Here is a 15567-nt window from a genome sequence, read left to right as displayed (position 1 = left end):
CTGTTTTTGTCTCGCAACCATGGCAACCAAGTCTTTTCGACATTCCGAGCGAAAGACACTTTAGCGCCGACGCCAAAAAAGCGCCAGCCTTGAACGCCGCCACCTTTCCACCCACTGCTACATTTGCACTCTCAAACTGACGACCTTTGCCCCCAAATGCCTCAGCGACTTCTCCTTCTCTCGTCCTCTCTTCTGCAATTCAGCACCAGCTCGAGAGGAAAGATAGCCAGAGCAGCTCCCAGCACAGCGTGTGCAGCCACCGCAGCACGCACACGGACTCTCCCGGCCACGCCATGCCCGGTGAGGTTGCCGTGCCAACCCCCGCCGCCCCCACCCAGCCGTTGCCGGGCTTGCCCCCTCTGGACCCGGCGGACGGCACCCTCACCCTCCAGAAGAAGCCGGACCCCTTTAAGATCTGGGCTCAGTCGAGGAGCATGTACGAGAGCAGACGTGAGTGTGGAGTGTCAATATTTATGCCATTTAAGTGCTCGAGTTAAGCGTGCTCCATATTTTGAGTGCGCTTAACAAATTATTGTCGAGTGAATCACAACTGAGTTACATTTGTGTGGGAGAGTCAGTGAGTCACTCGGGCACTATTGTGAACATTATTGTGTGTGGGTGTGTGATTAGAACAGCAGTTTTTAGTTCTTCTCATTGTATTTTTTTCTGAAATCAAAGCTAAATTGAACATTTATCGTGCAAACCCCAAAAGTCAAAGTCTCAGTTAGTTTCAGTTTTGCTATTCAATATGTATGAATGGAAACGACTCCTTTGGAGCCTTGAACTAGGCTACCATGACAACAACGATGTTCCAGTTCGACATCAAGATGCATCACGAATCAACTAATCTTGCCCAATAAAGATCCAAATATTTACCTTTAAACAGTCGCTGATAGGAATACTACAGCATGCTACATTAGGAGCTCGAAGTCGGTCTTGCCGCACAAAAAGGTCCTGACAGTTTTTGGCCTCATCAGTTCTGTAATGGGGAACCCTCAATCCACATCCATTTGATGTGATTGCATTATTCGCTCACAGATCCCGCAGTCGACGTGAGCAGTAGTGCAAGCGGGGGTGCTTAATAATCATGGCTGCCTGTGGAATCTAGGACTGCTGCTGATTAAATATTAACCGGGCCCAGAAAGGCCCGCTTTAAGCTGCTGCTGATTAATATACGTGTGTTTGATAACCCCTGGAGGAGATCCAGAGTCATGTGGGGAGGATGAGAAACTCGAAAGACACAAAGAGATTGTCAAAGAGGCCTAATTCTGTCTGTGTGTTCAGAGTTCATATTCAAGTAGGAGAATTGCCCCCCCCAAAAAAAGTGACTTTGAATTGATGTCGATGCTAAAAACAGCGAGAATGACGGAAAGACAAAAGGAAATTCGTCATCGTTTCCTTCGAAGGGCTATTATGACGTTCGACGTCTTATATTATATACAGTATAGGCTACACAACAAACTGATGAATAATTCGTTTTGAAATCAGTGATTTGTAAGAACTGTTGACATTTTTAAAAGATGAATGGTCATAAAAATTGCTAGAAAAAGTGAGGACAAATTGCAATTATAGTATTGACACAGTCGATGCACAATTTGTCTTTGCGGGCCAAATATAATGACACTACGGGCCAGATTTGGCCCGCGGGCCTTGAGTTTGACACCCCTGATTTCAATTGACGCCGAGCAAGAGACCGGACGAGCCGACAAGCTTAAGCCAATGGCTTCGACGACGCTGTAACGGCAATGCGGACCAGAGGAAATCGTAAATCGGAATCTCAATGACCTCATGTGGTCAGCGGAGGCTTGCAATTTGCCGTTGTGAGGAAATTGTTCTTAGTGATCCGTCACATCTGCGAGTGTGACAAGGTCACAGCCAGTGAGTTTGCATGCTCATCCACTCGTTGCTCAATGAGGCGAGGAGCAGCTGTTGATCCCGCCCGCAATCCCAAGCAGACACGCTTTGTTGATCAATAATTGCACAAACAACCATGGATGTGTGCTAATTAAACCAAATGGAAGTCAGACGCTATCAATTGCTACTAAATGCATTCGGTGATTACCGTAAAGGCAAACTGGTCAATGTTGTGCGTCTTTCGGGCACATTTTCATGATTGCTTTTTGTTGTTGTTTTTCAGTGCCAGACTGCCAGGAGCAGGACATTTTCCTTTGGCGAAAGGATACGGGCTTCGGTTTCCGCATTCTTGGGGGAAATGAGCCTGGGGAGCCTGTAAGTATTTCAGAGTCTGGATGTTCCAGTTTTTGCGTGGCGCAATTCTTTAACGCGTCTCTGGATTTGTTGCAGATCTACATCGGTCACATCGTGAAGTACGGCGCAGCGGACGAGGACGGACGTCTGCGGTCGGGCGACGAGCTCATCTGCGTGGACGGCACGGCGGTGGTGGGCAAGTCTCATCAGTTGGTGGTGCAGCTGATGCAGCAGGCGGCGAAGCAGGGTCATGTCAACCTCACGGTCAGACGTAAGACGCCCGGATTCCCAGGTGGGCATTCAAAAGGCACGACTCCCCCGAGAGCAGCCGTCTTATTTGGCTTTGTCGTTAGTTTCCAAAGGGGAAGGCGACATCCCGCCATCGCCGGCCTCCTCCCACCACAGCAGCACTCAAGCGCCCAGCCTGACGGAAGGCAAGCGGACCCCGCAAGGAAGCCAGAACTCTCTCAACACGGTCAGCTCGGGCAGCGGCTCCACCAGCGGCATCGGCAGCGGCGGGGGAGGCGGCAGCGGGAGCGCCGTGGTTCCCGCTTCTCTGCAGCCGTACGACGTGGAGATCCAACGCGGAGAAAACGAGGGCTTCGGCTTCGTCATCGTGTCCTCCGTTTCTAGGCCCGACGCGGGCACCGCCTTTGGTGAGTGAATCCACTCAAGCCAATTAAGCCAAAAAGGTGTCACGATTTGACTTTAATCTGCTTTCGGGCATCTCCCGGAAAATCATTACTCTGTGTTATGCACCAGTTACTTCAAAGCTGCCATATTTGGGTCTCTGAGCTATTTTTATTTTTTTCCCGGCTGCTTAATTCAGCAAAGAGGCGCTGCCTCCGTTGTGGTTTTTGACCGGTGTTCGCTTAATACCAAGGTCACCAACCCTGCTATCATGAGCTTAGGGATTTAGAAATGAGCGGCGCTCATTCCGACGGGATCAGGCCGGCTGCGGCTTTATCGTAAACATCATCACGGCCGATTCCCAGACCTCACAGCTGCGTTCACTAACGGCCGTCAACAACAAAAATTGCAACGATCAAGAGATGCTCAGCCCGGTGATGAGCTTATTCCTCCGACAAATTTGATTTGATTTACCTCCGTGTGCCCAAAGTCACGCCAAGGTCTTTGCAAGAAAGATGGCATCGAAGGCTCCCACGGGACGATGATGTTACTTAGCAAAAGGCTTCTTGTGAGGGGGGGGGGCGCTCGTCAACAAACCCGTCTTAATACCACCAAAGCCTTTGAGGCTTTTTGGTTTTGCTGTGTTCTCGCTCCGGTAGAGAGCGTGAGTGGAACGGACTTTCATGTGCTGCGCTTGACACATTCCCGATACAATTGTCAGTCGAGATATAAAAATAACGAATAAATTTTACGAGGCGTCGTTCTTCAGCGGTAACAACGAAGCGTAAATCATCGTCACCTTGTGACCCGGGTTTGGTGTTGTGTTTAGCAGATGTGGTGTTAAATCCTGCCATGTCCCGTGAGGTATCTCGGTAGCTGGATGGAGTGACACGATACAAATGTCAAAAGAATGAAGGATGGAGGAATTGAATAACACTGTGAGACCTTCCATTTGAGATGTTTTTGAGGAGCCGCTCAAAATACAAACTATTGATGGCCCTTGGTGAACGGCAATACATCTTGTGATGTCATTGATTCCTGAAATGTGTCGTTGATTTGATTTACACGTCAGACAGATTGCTTGTGGAATCATTTGCATGTACGGGGATTTCATTAGCTTGAACTGATTGTGGGGAATCTAAGATAATTGATAGTTTTCCTGTCTCCCTTTGTCTCTTCTTTTCTCCTTAATCAATCTAATCAATCAACACATAAACAAACACATTGAAAAGCTGGAAATGCTTGCGTGGCCATGCCTCACAAAATAGGCCGCATCATCGAAGGCAGCCCGGCCGACCGCTGCGGTAAGCTGAAAGTGGGCGATCGGATATTGGCCGTCAATAGCTGCTCCATCACCAACAAGTCCCACTCGGACATCGTCAACCTGATCAAGGAAGCTGGAAACACCGTCTCGCTCAGGATCATCCCCGGTGATGGTAAGACTTTGTTTATCACTACCAACTTTATTTTGCGATCCCCAAATGAGACATTGTTCCAAAAGTATCTGCGACTTGTTGTCTTTTTGATCCCCGCCCAGAGTCTTCCAATGCTTCTCTGCTAACCAATGCTGAGAAGATCGCTACTATCACCACCACACACACTCCTCAACAGTCCAAAGAGTCTCGGTGGGTGCACATCGAGAATTTATATATTTATTTGATCTGTTTTTATTTGATCTATTTTTGTTTATATTTTTATCTATATATAAACAATGTTGTATCTATATTTATTTTATTTTTATTTGATCTATTTTTATTTGATCTATTTTTATTTGTATCTATTTTTGTATATATTTTTATCTATATCTATTTTTCTAAATACTAAACAATGTTTTATCTATATTTATTTTATCTATTTTTATTTTATCTGTTTTTGTTTACATTTTTATCCATATTTATTTTTTTCTAAATACTAAACAATGTTTTATCTATATTTATGATTATATATATATATCTTCTAAATCCTAAACACTGCTGCCATGGTTTTAAAGGAATAATTCCAAGTCGAAAGGAGTTCCTCCTCCTCCACCTACACAAACATCACAGGTGAGAATGCTTCACTTATCAAGTTTGAAATTATTGCAACAAAAGAAAATGTTTTTATCTTTTCCCTCTGTAACTCGCAGGACGAGTTCTACTCGGTGGACCTTGAACGCGACAGCAAAGGTTTTGGTTTTAGCCTGAGGGGAGGGCGAGAGTACAACATGGACCTTTATGTGTTGAGACTAGCCGAAGACGGAGCTGCTGTCAGGAATGGCAAGATGCGGGTATGAAAAGTTAGCCTAGCGTTTTTTTGGTCCCCCCCCTCTCGTCATCATCGCTCACAAAGAGAAAATTGCTCTTTTCAAGGTGGGAGACGAAATCTTGGAGATTAACGGCGAGAGCACAAAGAACATGAAGCATTCACGTGCCATTGAACTGATCAAGAACGGAGGGCGCTGGGCACGGCTCGTTCTGAAACGCGGGGACGGATCTGTACCCGAATACGGTAGGTTGACGTTTTCCTCAGCTCTCGAGTTTCTCACATTGTGAACGATGGCCGACGTGGGCTGAGATCTGAGCTCACTCTGTTGTCTGTCAAACGTTGACCTTTCGGTATTAAAGGTTGTATGGAGCCATGATGTGAGCATCATGTTCCTTGTGTGGCGTCATTTAGTTTGGACTTGATTTAAACTATTCCCGCCTCTAGTTTTGAGTGATTTATTTTGAGGCAATTTTATTTATATAGTGCATTTTATTCACAAGCTATCTCAATTTCTTGTTACAGAATATTATTTAAAGATGAAATTTCAGACATTAAAAAGCAAAATAGAGAATTTTGAAAGAAAAAAATTTTTGAAATGCTTTAAAAGAGCTTAATCATAGGTATTGTGGGGAAAACAAATATTCTGGGCCTCACTGTAAGTCATTTGATGATTTCAAAACCAGTCGGGAGTCGGCGTCAAAGTCTTAGAACTGTTCTGGTCACCACTGGAGCCTGCGGCGTTCTGAACGAGCTGCCGCTGTTTGATGCTCTTCTGAGAAAGTCCAGTTAGAAGACTGTGACCGCGTTTAAAACTGAAACTGGTTTGAGAAAGCCCACTTTGATCCATCGTTGACTGGATTGTCAACAAATTGGCCTTGTTTAGCGCTAATATTTTATAGCTGTCCAAAAGTGGCAGTTTCTTCTGATGGATAGTTCCTGCCATTGTTTCTGTCCTATTCTCAGGTTGAATTTTTGACTCAACTTTTCCTCCTCTTCTTGAAAGTGTTATACTGTCTCCTAGTTTGAAATGTAAAACTGCTTCTTGTCTGTTTTTATTTGTTTTTCTCCTCTCCTCTCCTTTCTCTGACCTTTTCTCTCTTGCCTGGGCTCTTCCCGCTCGCTCTCTCCAGCGATGATGGCTCCTCATCTCGCTGTGGGTACAATGAGGAATGACAAGATGGGAGAGCCCTGTTTCTACCTAATGGGCCAAAATCAAACCACGGTTTGTAGCCAGAAGTCGGTCATGATCTCCCCCCTCCCGGTCATCTCTTTTGATTTCTTCCCACAACCTTTATCAGCTCATCCCGACCTGCATCCTTCTTTGTGTCAAGCTTCCTGTCATGTCGTGCCTGGAGTCCAACTTTCCACATTATTCCACATGTGGAAAGGAGCAGGACTAACTCGCTCATCAGATGCCGCCACCATAGCAACTTGGCTAATCTTTCGAACCCGCCTTCTTTTAGTTTGTCGGTTCCCCCCGTGCGACACATCAGCATCTTGTTTTGAATGCTTTCTCAGATGAGCGCTGTGTCATTGATAACCCCGCACTCGCCCGCTCTTGTATCTCACCTGCAGCCCCGGAGGCAAAATGTACTGAAGCCGTGTGTCGCTTCAGTGCAACCTCCATGTTGAGAAGGTTCTTGTGTATCAGTGTGAGCCATACCCGCTACATGCAAATGAGCACTCGTATGCATGAGTCGCTTTAAATCCCCGCCCAGTGGTTCTGTCGTGTCACTACAGCCGTGTCCCTCTATTGAACCTTTTTTTTTTTTTTGTCCTTTCCTTCAGACGGCAGCAATGACGGGTACCCTCCCACACCCGGGGCACAAAACACTTCGGAAGTGAGAACGCCGCCGGCCAACGGCCGATATCACACCTCATTGGATTCCAGTTATCCACCAGACCTTCACACACCATCACGCCGGGAGGAGGCTGGGCGTGGGCGAGACAGGAACAGGGACAGGGCCGGGTGGGATCAGATGGACTACCAAGCCCGACAGTTTACCCCTCACCTTCACCACACCTGGAATAACAATCACAGCGCCAGCCCCAGACAGCCGTCTCCAGATAACAGCAACGGTAGCAGTGGCAACAAGAAGATGCGAGGGCGCAAAGTCAAAAAGTCCGAGTCTGAAAGCGGCATCTCCAAGCTCCTGAAGACGCTGAGGAAAGACAACTCGGGGAAGAAGGCTGCGGCCGCCGCGCAGAAACTCAGGGGCCGAGGGCTCTCAAACAGCAGCTCCACTTTGGACGGGAGGTTTCACGCGCAGCGCCGCGGTTCCCTCGACCGCTCGCCGACGCCGAGGCGCAGCTTCTCCCCCGACCGCAGGCGGGCCAAGTCGATGGATCGCAGGGCCGAGCGAGCGCAACGGGATCGTACGCCCGAGCGGGAGCGCGACGACGGCGGGTTCCTCACCCCCGAGCGCAAGTCCTTGGAGCGAAGGCTCCTCAAGGACTCGCCGGTGGAAGCCGCCTCCCCCGCACGCTCCAAAAACGGCGCCGACTCCTTGTCCCTTCCCGGGGTCGGTGCTTACCATCGAGCCGCCAAGAACGGCAACCTGACGCGAGACGCTTCCTCCGAGCAACATCGGGCGAACGGGACGCCTGAGAGACGTTTTCGAACGGAGCGGGACTCTTCCCCCGACAGCAACTACGGGCGAGATGAGCAGAACTATGCGGCGATGGCGGCACCCAGACTCAAAGACTACTACAGCATGATGAAGAACAATGCTGCCCACCACAATGCTGCGTACAACAAGACAGGCCACAACAAGAACACTCTTTGCCAAAGCCCAAAGCAGCTCCCTGAGCCCAAGAGAAAGCTGTACAAAGAATGCCCCAAAGACCTCAGCATCTAGAGCGCAGCCGACCCCTCACACTGGAACCGGACTCACAAAGACCCCTCTCCCCGATGGTCGACTTGACTCGTTGTGACCCTCATCCAGAGATTCCTAAAAACAGCAGGAGTACAATCCCATCAGCTTACACTGGTTGTTTTGTCATCGTTGCGTTGCTCATGAACACGTCGTCGTATATAATCCAAGTATTGTCTGTGCCTGCGTATGAAATTGGTGGTTTTGCTTTTTGTCTGCATTGCTGAATCGAAATGTTTTGCCCCTCCCCCCACGCACAAGCATACATGCTACATGACATGCTTCCAGTTGTGCTTTTTTTTTTCCTTCCAACTTTTTTATTTTAACGAACAAATAATAGCACAAATCACCAATGGCTTACAAGAACTGTGAAAAAAAAATGATAATGTTCAAAAGTGAAGAACTGGAGGATTTAAAGTAGAGTGCTGATTTCATAAATAATTTATTTCTTTGGTGCGTCTGATGGCTGTTTTTATTTAATTTGGCACATCTCTTGAGTGAGCGTGGTGAAATGGTAAAAATGTATTTTGGAAAAGCATGCTTGACACAATTTTTGTTCCCCAAACTAAGAAATCGGACAGCTTTCTAATTAGCCAATTAAATTCATTCAAATCAAATAAGATAGAAACAATATCTTAGTTGCTAATGCTAATAATGCTAACTTGGCCAGCATGTGCTATAAAAATGTCCCCTACTTCACAGCAGCCATAGCATGTTCTTGAAATAAAATTGCGCGATCTAATCACAAAGCCCATTTCAGATGAGAATACATGAATTGCTTTTTGTGATTCCGAGCACAGGAGACGACCAAACTGCCATGCTGAGCCACAATTGTCACCGCACTGGAGTCTGACTGCTGTTTTTCAACGTGTTCACTGTTTTGTTTTGTTTGTCAACAAATGCATCGGCTACTGAAGGCACACTCTTAATTACGACACAAGACCGAAGCTCTCGAGAAGGTCGAGCTCTTGGTTTGAGTTGACTTTTCCTTTCCCGGCTAAAGCATGGTTCTATTCTTAAGTACATGACCACTGTCGTCCACACAAAAAGAAGAAGAAAAAAAATCTATTTTTTTTATGTTCACCTTTTTGGGCCATCTCCTGTAAAGATTTCTCCTATGTGATGATGAGGAACCTGTGGAGGAATAAAAATGTTGCCTTTTACATGTACAAAAGAGAAATTTATGAAGAACGTGATCGTGTGTTTTTAATCTCTGAATGGACCTGATGATTTATGGGAACTATGTTGATTTACTCTGGATCAGGTATGTAAAGACCTTTTCGAATGAGCGCTCAAGCTATTTGTTTGTTTGAATCTCTCGATGGTTAGCCTGCCTTTGTATTATAGAGCACTTGTATGCAGTCTGTGTTTCTTCAAACATGATTATTTCTTCTAATGTGCTCCAGACTGTGGATGTGTTGATAAGAGCAGTAAATGTATATGGGCCATTTTTTTTCTTTTTTTTTTTTTTTATAAAACTATGCATATATAAATATGACATTGTTCATAGCTTTATTTGATCCGTGTAGCTATACATAACATTAGTCTAAGTACAAGTAGATGTTGACTTATCCAGCTTCTTTCCTTGAGATGGATTACACTGTATATGTAGCTATCAAAAGAAGTCTGTGAATGCTATTTTTATTATCAAAATAAAGTTTTCCATACAAATTCATAGAGACGTCGTCATACTCTTATTTTTTTTGCAAATCTGTATTCCAGACTAGATTGGTTTCTATAGCGGTTGCTATGGCAACACCTGAAGGTCATAACACTCCCAACTTGGCACTCTGCCAAACTCAGGAAACTTGAATCAGAATCACATTAACACCTGCTCATTAGTTTTATAATATTCTAATTATTAAGCCGATTTCGATATTCATGGCCTCGGTCATTTTATCCTGAACGTCTTTGGCTAGTGTCACCTTTCTTTTAATCACATCAATCCTCGCCGTGATAAGTGCTGTTGAGTCATGTACTGTATTATGATTAACAATAAATAATCCCCCTCCCCCCACCAGCCAGAGCAAATTCTCTAAGTCCAAGGTGACCAGTGACGTGCGGTGAGGTTCATTACTGGGGAGGCACTGACGCCCCCCCCCCCCCCACACACACACACCCAGATCCTTTTTTTTTTTTTTTTATAAATCAAATAATGAAAAATCATGGTCAAAGCTTCACGGAAAGTGAAAGGTGCCACACCCCCACTTTCTGATTGGCTGTTTGATCTGTGACGTCACTCGGACACTCCATTAGGTACACCGCCTTTTTCAGGTGTACCTAATCACAGGCCACTTCATTAGGGAAACATCATGGTCAAACTTAAATGAAAGTGAAAAGTGCCCCGCCCGCCCTCACCCCCACTTTCTGATTGGCTGTTTGATCTGTGATGTCATTCGGACACTCCATTAGGTACACCGCCATTTTCAGGTGTACCTAATAGGCCACTTGACACCTGTGACCTTTGACCATGATATTTCCCTAATAAAGTGGCCTGTTATTAGGTACACTTGAAAATGGCGGTGTACCTAATGTAGTGTCCGTGTGATTCCCTCGTTAAGCGCACCTGCGTGAAAAGTTTTAGCTTCTGCGGAACGTGAAAGGAGCTAAAACTTTTCACGCAGGTGCGGTTAACGAGGGTCACTTGGAAAACATGTTGGAACGCGGCCCCGAGGACTAGAGCTTGACACCTGTGACCTTTGACCATATTTCCCTAATAAAGTGGCCTGTTATTAGGTACACTTGAAAATGGCGGTGTACCTAATGGAGTGTCCGTGTGATTCCCTCGTTAAGTACACCTGCGTGAAAAGTTTTAGCTCCTGCTGAACGTGAAAGTGGCTAAAACTTTTCACGCAGGTGCACTTAACGAGGGTAACTTGCAAAGCATATTGGAACGCGGCCCCGAGGACTAGAGCTTGACACCTGTGACCTTTGACCATGATATTTCCCTAATAAAGTGGCCTGTTATTAGGTACACTTGAAAATGGCGGTGTACCTAATGGAGTGTCCGTGTGATTCCCTCGTTAAGTGCACCTGCGTGAAAAGTTTTAGCTCCTGCAGAACGTGAAAATGACCAAAAACTTTTCACGCAGGTGTGTTTAACGAGGGTAACTTGGAAAACATATTGGAACGCGGCCCCTCGAGGACTGGAGGTCGACACCCCTGGTTTAAGTGAAAAGTGCCCCACCCGCCCTCACCCCCACTTTCTGATTGGCTGTTTGATCTGTGACGTCACACGGACACTCCATTAGGTACACCGCCATTTTCAGGTGTTCCTAATAACAGGCCACTTCATTAGGGAAAAATCATGGTCAAAGCTTCACGGAAAGTGAAAAGTGCCACACCCGCCCTCACCCCCACTTTCTGATTGGCTGTTTGATCTGTGACGTCATTCGGACACTCTATTAGGTGCACCGCCATCTTCAGGTTCGTTCGCGAAGATTCACGAGTGAGCGAGACAGCGGTGACATTGATGTTTTAATTTTGTATTTGTTGGATTGTTGTTGATGGTGTTATTATACCGAATGTGTTTGTGTTTGAATAAAAGGTTGAAAAAAAAAAATCCGTTATGCCGACATTTTTTATTTTGGGGGACACCAACTCATATAACAACGTAAAACACATACATATTGTTATATAAAGCAGTTAACCAAATGTCTGATTTTTATGTTTTAATTGGCGAATATAAAAACAAGGAATAAAACACCAGACAAGTTTTAACATAAATGTTTATTCAAATAATAATAATAATAACAATGATAAAAGTATATTTCAAACCAGCAATCTAATGTGACATTGCAGTAGATATATTGGATAACAATATTTAGGCGTATATATGCATACACGTTATTTAAAAACTACTACAAGTGTTATAAAATAAAGATGACCCAAAGAGAAGCATACTCTCCCCGTTGTTGCATAACGGCGCATCCCTTCATGCAATAAAGTTAGCCGTTAGCTTGGAGAAAACGTGCATAAAAGAAGTGCTGTTTCAGTGAGTGGTTCTTTCTGTCCTTGGCAAATCGTAAATCTACATTCTGGCTTGCATAGTTCACGCCAGGAGGGAGACGCAACACGTTCACTGACTGATCCGTTGATGCACGGGAAGGAAGGAAGGCAGTTGACCCATTGACTCGTTCGCGAACGGGAAAGTCAGGATTCGTTCCCTCGCTGATCCGTTCTCGCGATGAACTGGAAATGCAAATCACTGACTCGTTCACTCACAGATCCGTTCAGTTGGTGAACGGGAAATGCAATTCACGACTCATTCGTGAACGGGAAGTTACGTCATTTTCTTCTTCGTTTTGTTTTACGGCGAGGTAGCACCAGCTTCAATGCGCATTACCGACACCTACTGGTTGAAGTCATATGAACTGGGAAAAAAAAACAACGAATCACTTTAGAAGTGATTCGCTCACTCTCGTTCACTGAAACGGTTAGTTCTTTAGAACGAATCGTTCACTCACGAGCCAACACTATCCGGCACCTAACCGTGTCACAAAAAAAGGTTGGGGGAACGCTGCGCTGGTGTGGCTTATTCATTATTTAATTTGAACTATTTTAATTAAAATCTCATATCAGCAGTCTTCACACATAAAAACACTCAATAAAGCACATGGAATCAAAAACTCGTGCGTACCACTCCGTTTTCTCCGTTGTCCCAATCAAACCTTTTCAAGATCTCAAGAATTTTTATTCGCCATGTTTGAGCGTGCCAAACAAGGAATTTGACTTCGGTACATCACAGCCGCTGTTCAACATTTAGGTTACTAACAACACTCAGGACGTGTGAAAAATGACAAATATTCTCAAACATTTTAACTTCGGAGTTGCTCTTCCTTTACTGATGACCTCCTGCTTCGACCGAAAATCCATCGTTGAAAGTCGTTTGGCTATGTAATCCTCCATTCTAAAACGAAATGTAAAAACAAAACAAATGGACGACTGGTCCTCAGTTGTTCACTGTAAATTTGAACTGGAGATCTCTTATTCTACAGGTAAGCATATGAAGCATCCCGGGATCACTAGCACCCCCTGTCATAAGGCTGGAGAACTTTTTTCGTAGCCTCCGTAAGGTCTCTTATCAAAGCCGTTTTGTTCATCCAAAGAAACACGACGTTACAGACAGATGACAAAAAACGATTATTATATACACCAGCTTAACTACGGAAATGAGTTAATATAGCAACAGTGTTTGAACACTTAAACAGCGACATAAAGACAGAGAGCAGTTCTGTCTAACTGCATAGCCTGTCAACATAGGCAGCCGTGTGATTACGCAATCCTCAGAGGCTAGACCGGAAGTTGGCTCATCCGAGCGAATCGTCTTCGGTTTTAAAATGACTATAAAAATTCCGCGATTTTGGTTCAAATTATTCAAATTAAAATGACTTTATAATAAAAAACATTTAATTCATGACGGCAGGGGAGGCGTACAACGTACACGCTTTTAATTTTTACGCAGTTAACAGAAAGTGATTCAAGACATTCCGATTGTGGTATTCACGTTTATTCCTTGCAACAAGAAACTACATCATCACTTGAGTCAGTAAAACATAAACATGATGAGTCATTTGCAAAGTGCGTTTTATTTTACGTTGCCTTTGATTACATGCCTCTACGTTCAAAGATAAGCCCTATCAATATAGGATCCGACATTTCCCTCGAGCTAAGGGAAACTCTCGTCGTGGAATATTCTGTACACACGGAAACAACTGATCTTCCCTGCAACTGTCTTTAGTTTGAACCAACTTGTTGGCGAAAATACAAAAAAGAAGTTGAAGTAGACGGTAGCCTTCAGTCGTGTAGAACTCTTCTTGGACAGTAGACGGCGTCGATCGGGTTTGACGGCCCTTTTACGCAGGAGAGACGGAGCTGGAGGAGACGGACGAGGCCTCGGTTTTGGAGGTGGTCGTGGAGGCGCCCTCCTCCTCTTCGAAGGGGTTCTTCCCGCAGCACATGGTGGTGATCATGCAGTGGCGGAACTGCTTGTTCATGCAGATGTAGATCAACGGGTTGTAGATGGAGGAACTCTTGGCAAAGAAGGCCGGGATGGTCATGAAAACCGGTCCGAACTCGGCGCCCTGATGCGTGAAGATCCACCAGGCCACGGTGGCGTAGGGCAACCAACAGACCAGGAAGGCGATCACCATGAGCACCACCATACGGGTGACTTCCCTCTCGGCCCTCTGGGTGGTCTCGGACTCCTGCTGAGCGGCGGCCGCCTCTTTGACGGCGCAGAGCAGACGGCCGTAGCAGAAGAACACGATGACCAGCGGAGTCACAAAGTGGCAGACGAACATGTAGATCACGAAGGACTCGTTGTTGAAGCCCTCGGCCCGAGTGTAATAGTCGACCCCGCAGGAGCACTGCATGCCCTCCGGGATGTACCGGGACCAGCCGACGAGTGGCGGCACGGCGCAAGCCGATGCCATTATCCAGGTGAAGGCCAAGCCCATGATGGCGTGGTTCTCCCCAAAACGGAAGTTGCTGATGGGCTTGCAGACCACCACCCACCTCTCGATAGCCAGAACCACCAGGGACCAGAGGGCGATTTCACCACCCAGGGTGGCGAAGAATCCTTCCACATTGCAGCCCAGACGTCCGAGCACAAAGTAGCCGTGCATGGACGTGTACATGGTGGTGGTGAATCCTCCGAAGACCATGAAGAGGTTGGCCACGGCCAGATTGAGCAGGATGTAATTCAGAGGGGTCCGCAGCTTCTTGTGTTCGAGGGTGACGTACAGGGTGAGGAAGTTGATGGGGAAGCCCAGCAGGATGAGCAGGAACATGTAAGCGCCCAGACCTGCGTAGGCCGCCGGGTTGACAAGGTAGTACTGAGGGTATTCATAAGGACTCCGGACCACGCCAGTGGTGTTCAGCATGGGGATGTAGAAATAAGGTCCCTCGGTGCCGTTCATGCTTGCGGTTGGCGCTTAGCGTCGGCCCTCGTGCGTGCGGCGTTTCTTTTAGATCTTCGGAAAGGGACCTGGCTACGATTGGACCACGGTGGCGAGGCGCTGCCTTTTAAAAGGCGCACCTTGGATTATGGCTTTCCAAATCCGTCAGCACAAAGTGATTTAGGCCACGTTTAATATCTAATCCAGCCGTGACTGCAAACAGAACTGACCACTCATCAACATATTAAGGGCTTTGCATTCGCGCGTTCCTGATGAGGAGCACCGATCGTTTACCTTGTCAGATGAAATGCTTTTTGGGCTTGAATGTGTTTTACTGGTTGCTCTAAAGTTCAAGTATCTGCTTTCACTTTCATATGAACTAATCAAGGTCCAATTCAATTCAGCCCGTTTAACCAGAAACAGAAATAAATACGCTGGAACCTCAGTTTTCATGATTAATCCATATCAGCAAATCTGAAATTGAATCCCACAACAGTCAAAGAAATATCTCACATGAATGTAAATTCAATTTATCGACTCCGGTCTGAAATACTGACGCCTAGAAAATACACTTTAGAGAAAATAACTACACATTTAAACACAGACAGCAGTTGGAAATCAAATGAAATGACCAATAAAGTGTTTATAGAGCATTTCACACACACTTTTACCTTTATTGAAAATGCTTAAAGGCATATGAAAGAAGTGGGGTG

The 15567-nt window shown here is 45.8% G+C and overlaps 2 protein-coding genes across 18 annotated transcripts in view; one reads left to right on the top strand and one right to left on the bottom strand.

Moving 5' to 3' along the window:
- Positions 1–9630, top strand: part of LOC119135989 (membrane-associated guanylate kinase, WW and PDZ domain-containing protein 1-like) — a 47160-nt gene extending 37530 nt beyond the window's left edge. For 10 of the 17 annotated variants that reach the window (XM_037274113.1, XM_037274105.1, XM_037274100.1 and 7 more), the window contains 10 exons: positions 204–450; positions 2138–2229; positions 2305–2500; positions 2562–2864; positions 4071–4274; positions 4376–4463; positions 4829–4883; positions 4964–5104; positions 5187–5325; positions 6871–9630. In XM_037274113.1, the coding sequence (XP_037130008.1) occupies positions 204–450; positions 2138–2229; positions 2305–2500; positions 2562–2864; positions 4071–4274; positions 4376–4463; positions 4829–4883; positions 4964–5104; positions 5187–5325; positions 6871–7940 (2535 nt within the window). In that variant the 3' untranslated portion in view covers positions 7941–9630. Of the gene's footprint in view, positions 1–203; positions 451–2137; positions 2230–2304; positions 2501–2561; positions 2865–4070; positions 4275–4375; positions 4464–4828; positions 4884–4963; positions 5105–5186; positions 5326–6212; positions 6305–6870 lie in introns of all 17 variants that reach the window. The other 7 variants (XM_037274161.1, XM_037274181.1, XM_037274151.1 and 4 more) reach the window with 3 other exon arrangements.
- Positions 9631–13448: 3818 nt separating this feature from the next.
- Positions 13449–14980, bottom strand: LOC119116013 (rhodopsin). The gene has a single exon (XM_037241028.1). The coding sequence runs from the start codon at positions 14873–14875 to the stop codon at positions 13811–13813; it is 1065 nt and encodes a 354-aa protein (XP_037096923.1). The 5' UTR covers positions 14876–14980; the 3' UTR covers positions 13449–13810.
- Positions 14981–15567: the final 587 nt, after the last annotated feature.

Source organism: Syngnathus acus, chromosome 2, assembly GCF_901709675.1.
Source record: "Syngnathus acus chromosome 2, fSynAcu1.2, whole genome shotgun sequence".
NCBI classification, from domain to species: Eukaryota; Metazoa; Chordata; class Actinopteri; order Syngnathiformes; family Syngnathidae; genus Syngnathus; species Syngnathus acus.
Note: the sequence above shows the minus strand (reverse complement) of the source record. Positions and strands in the feature narration are given on the sequence as shown.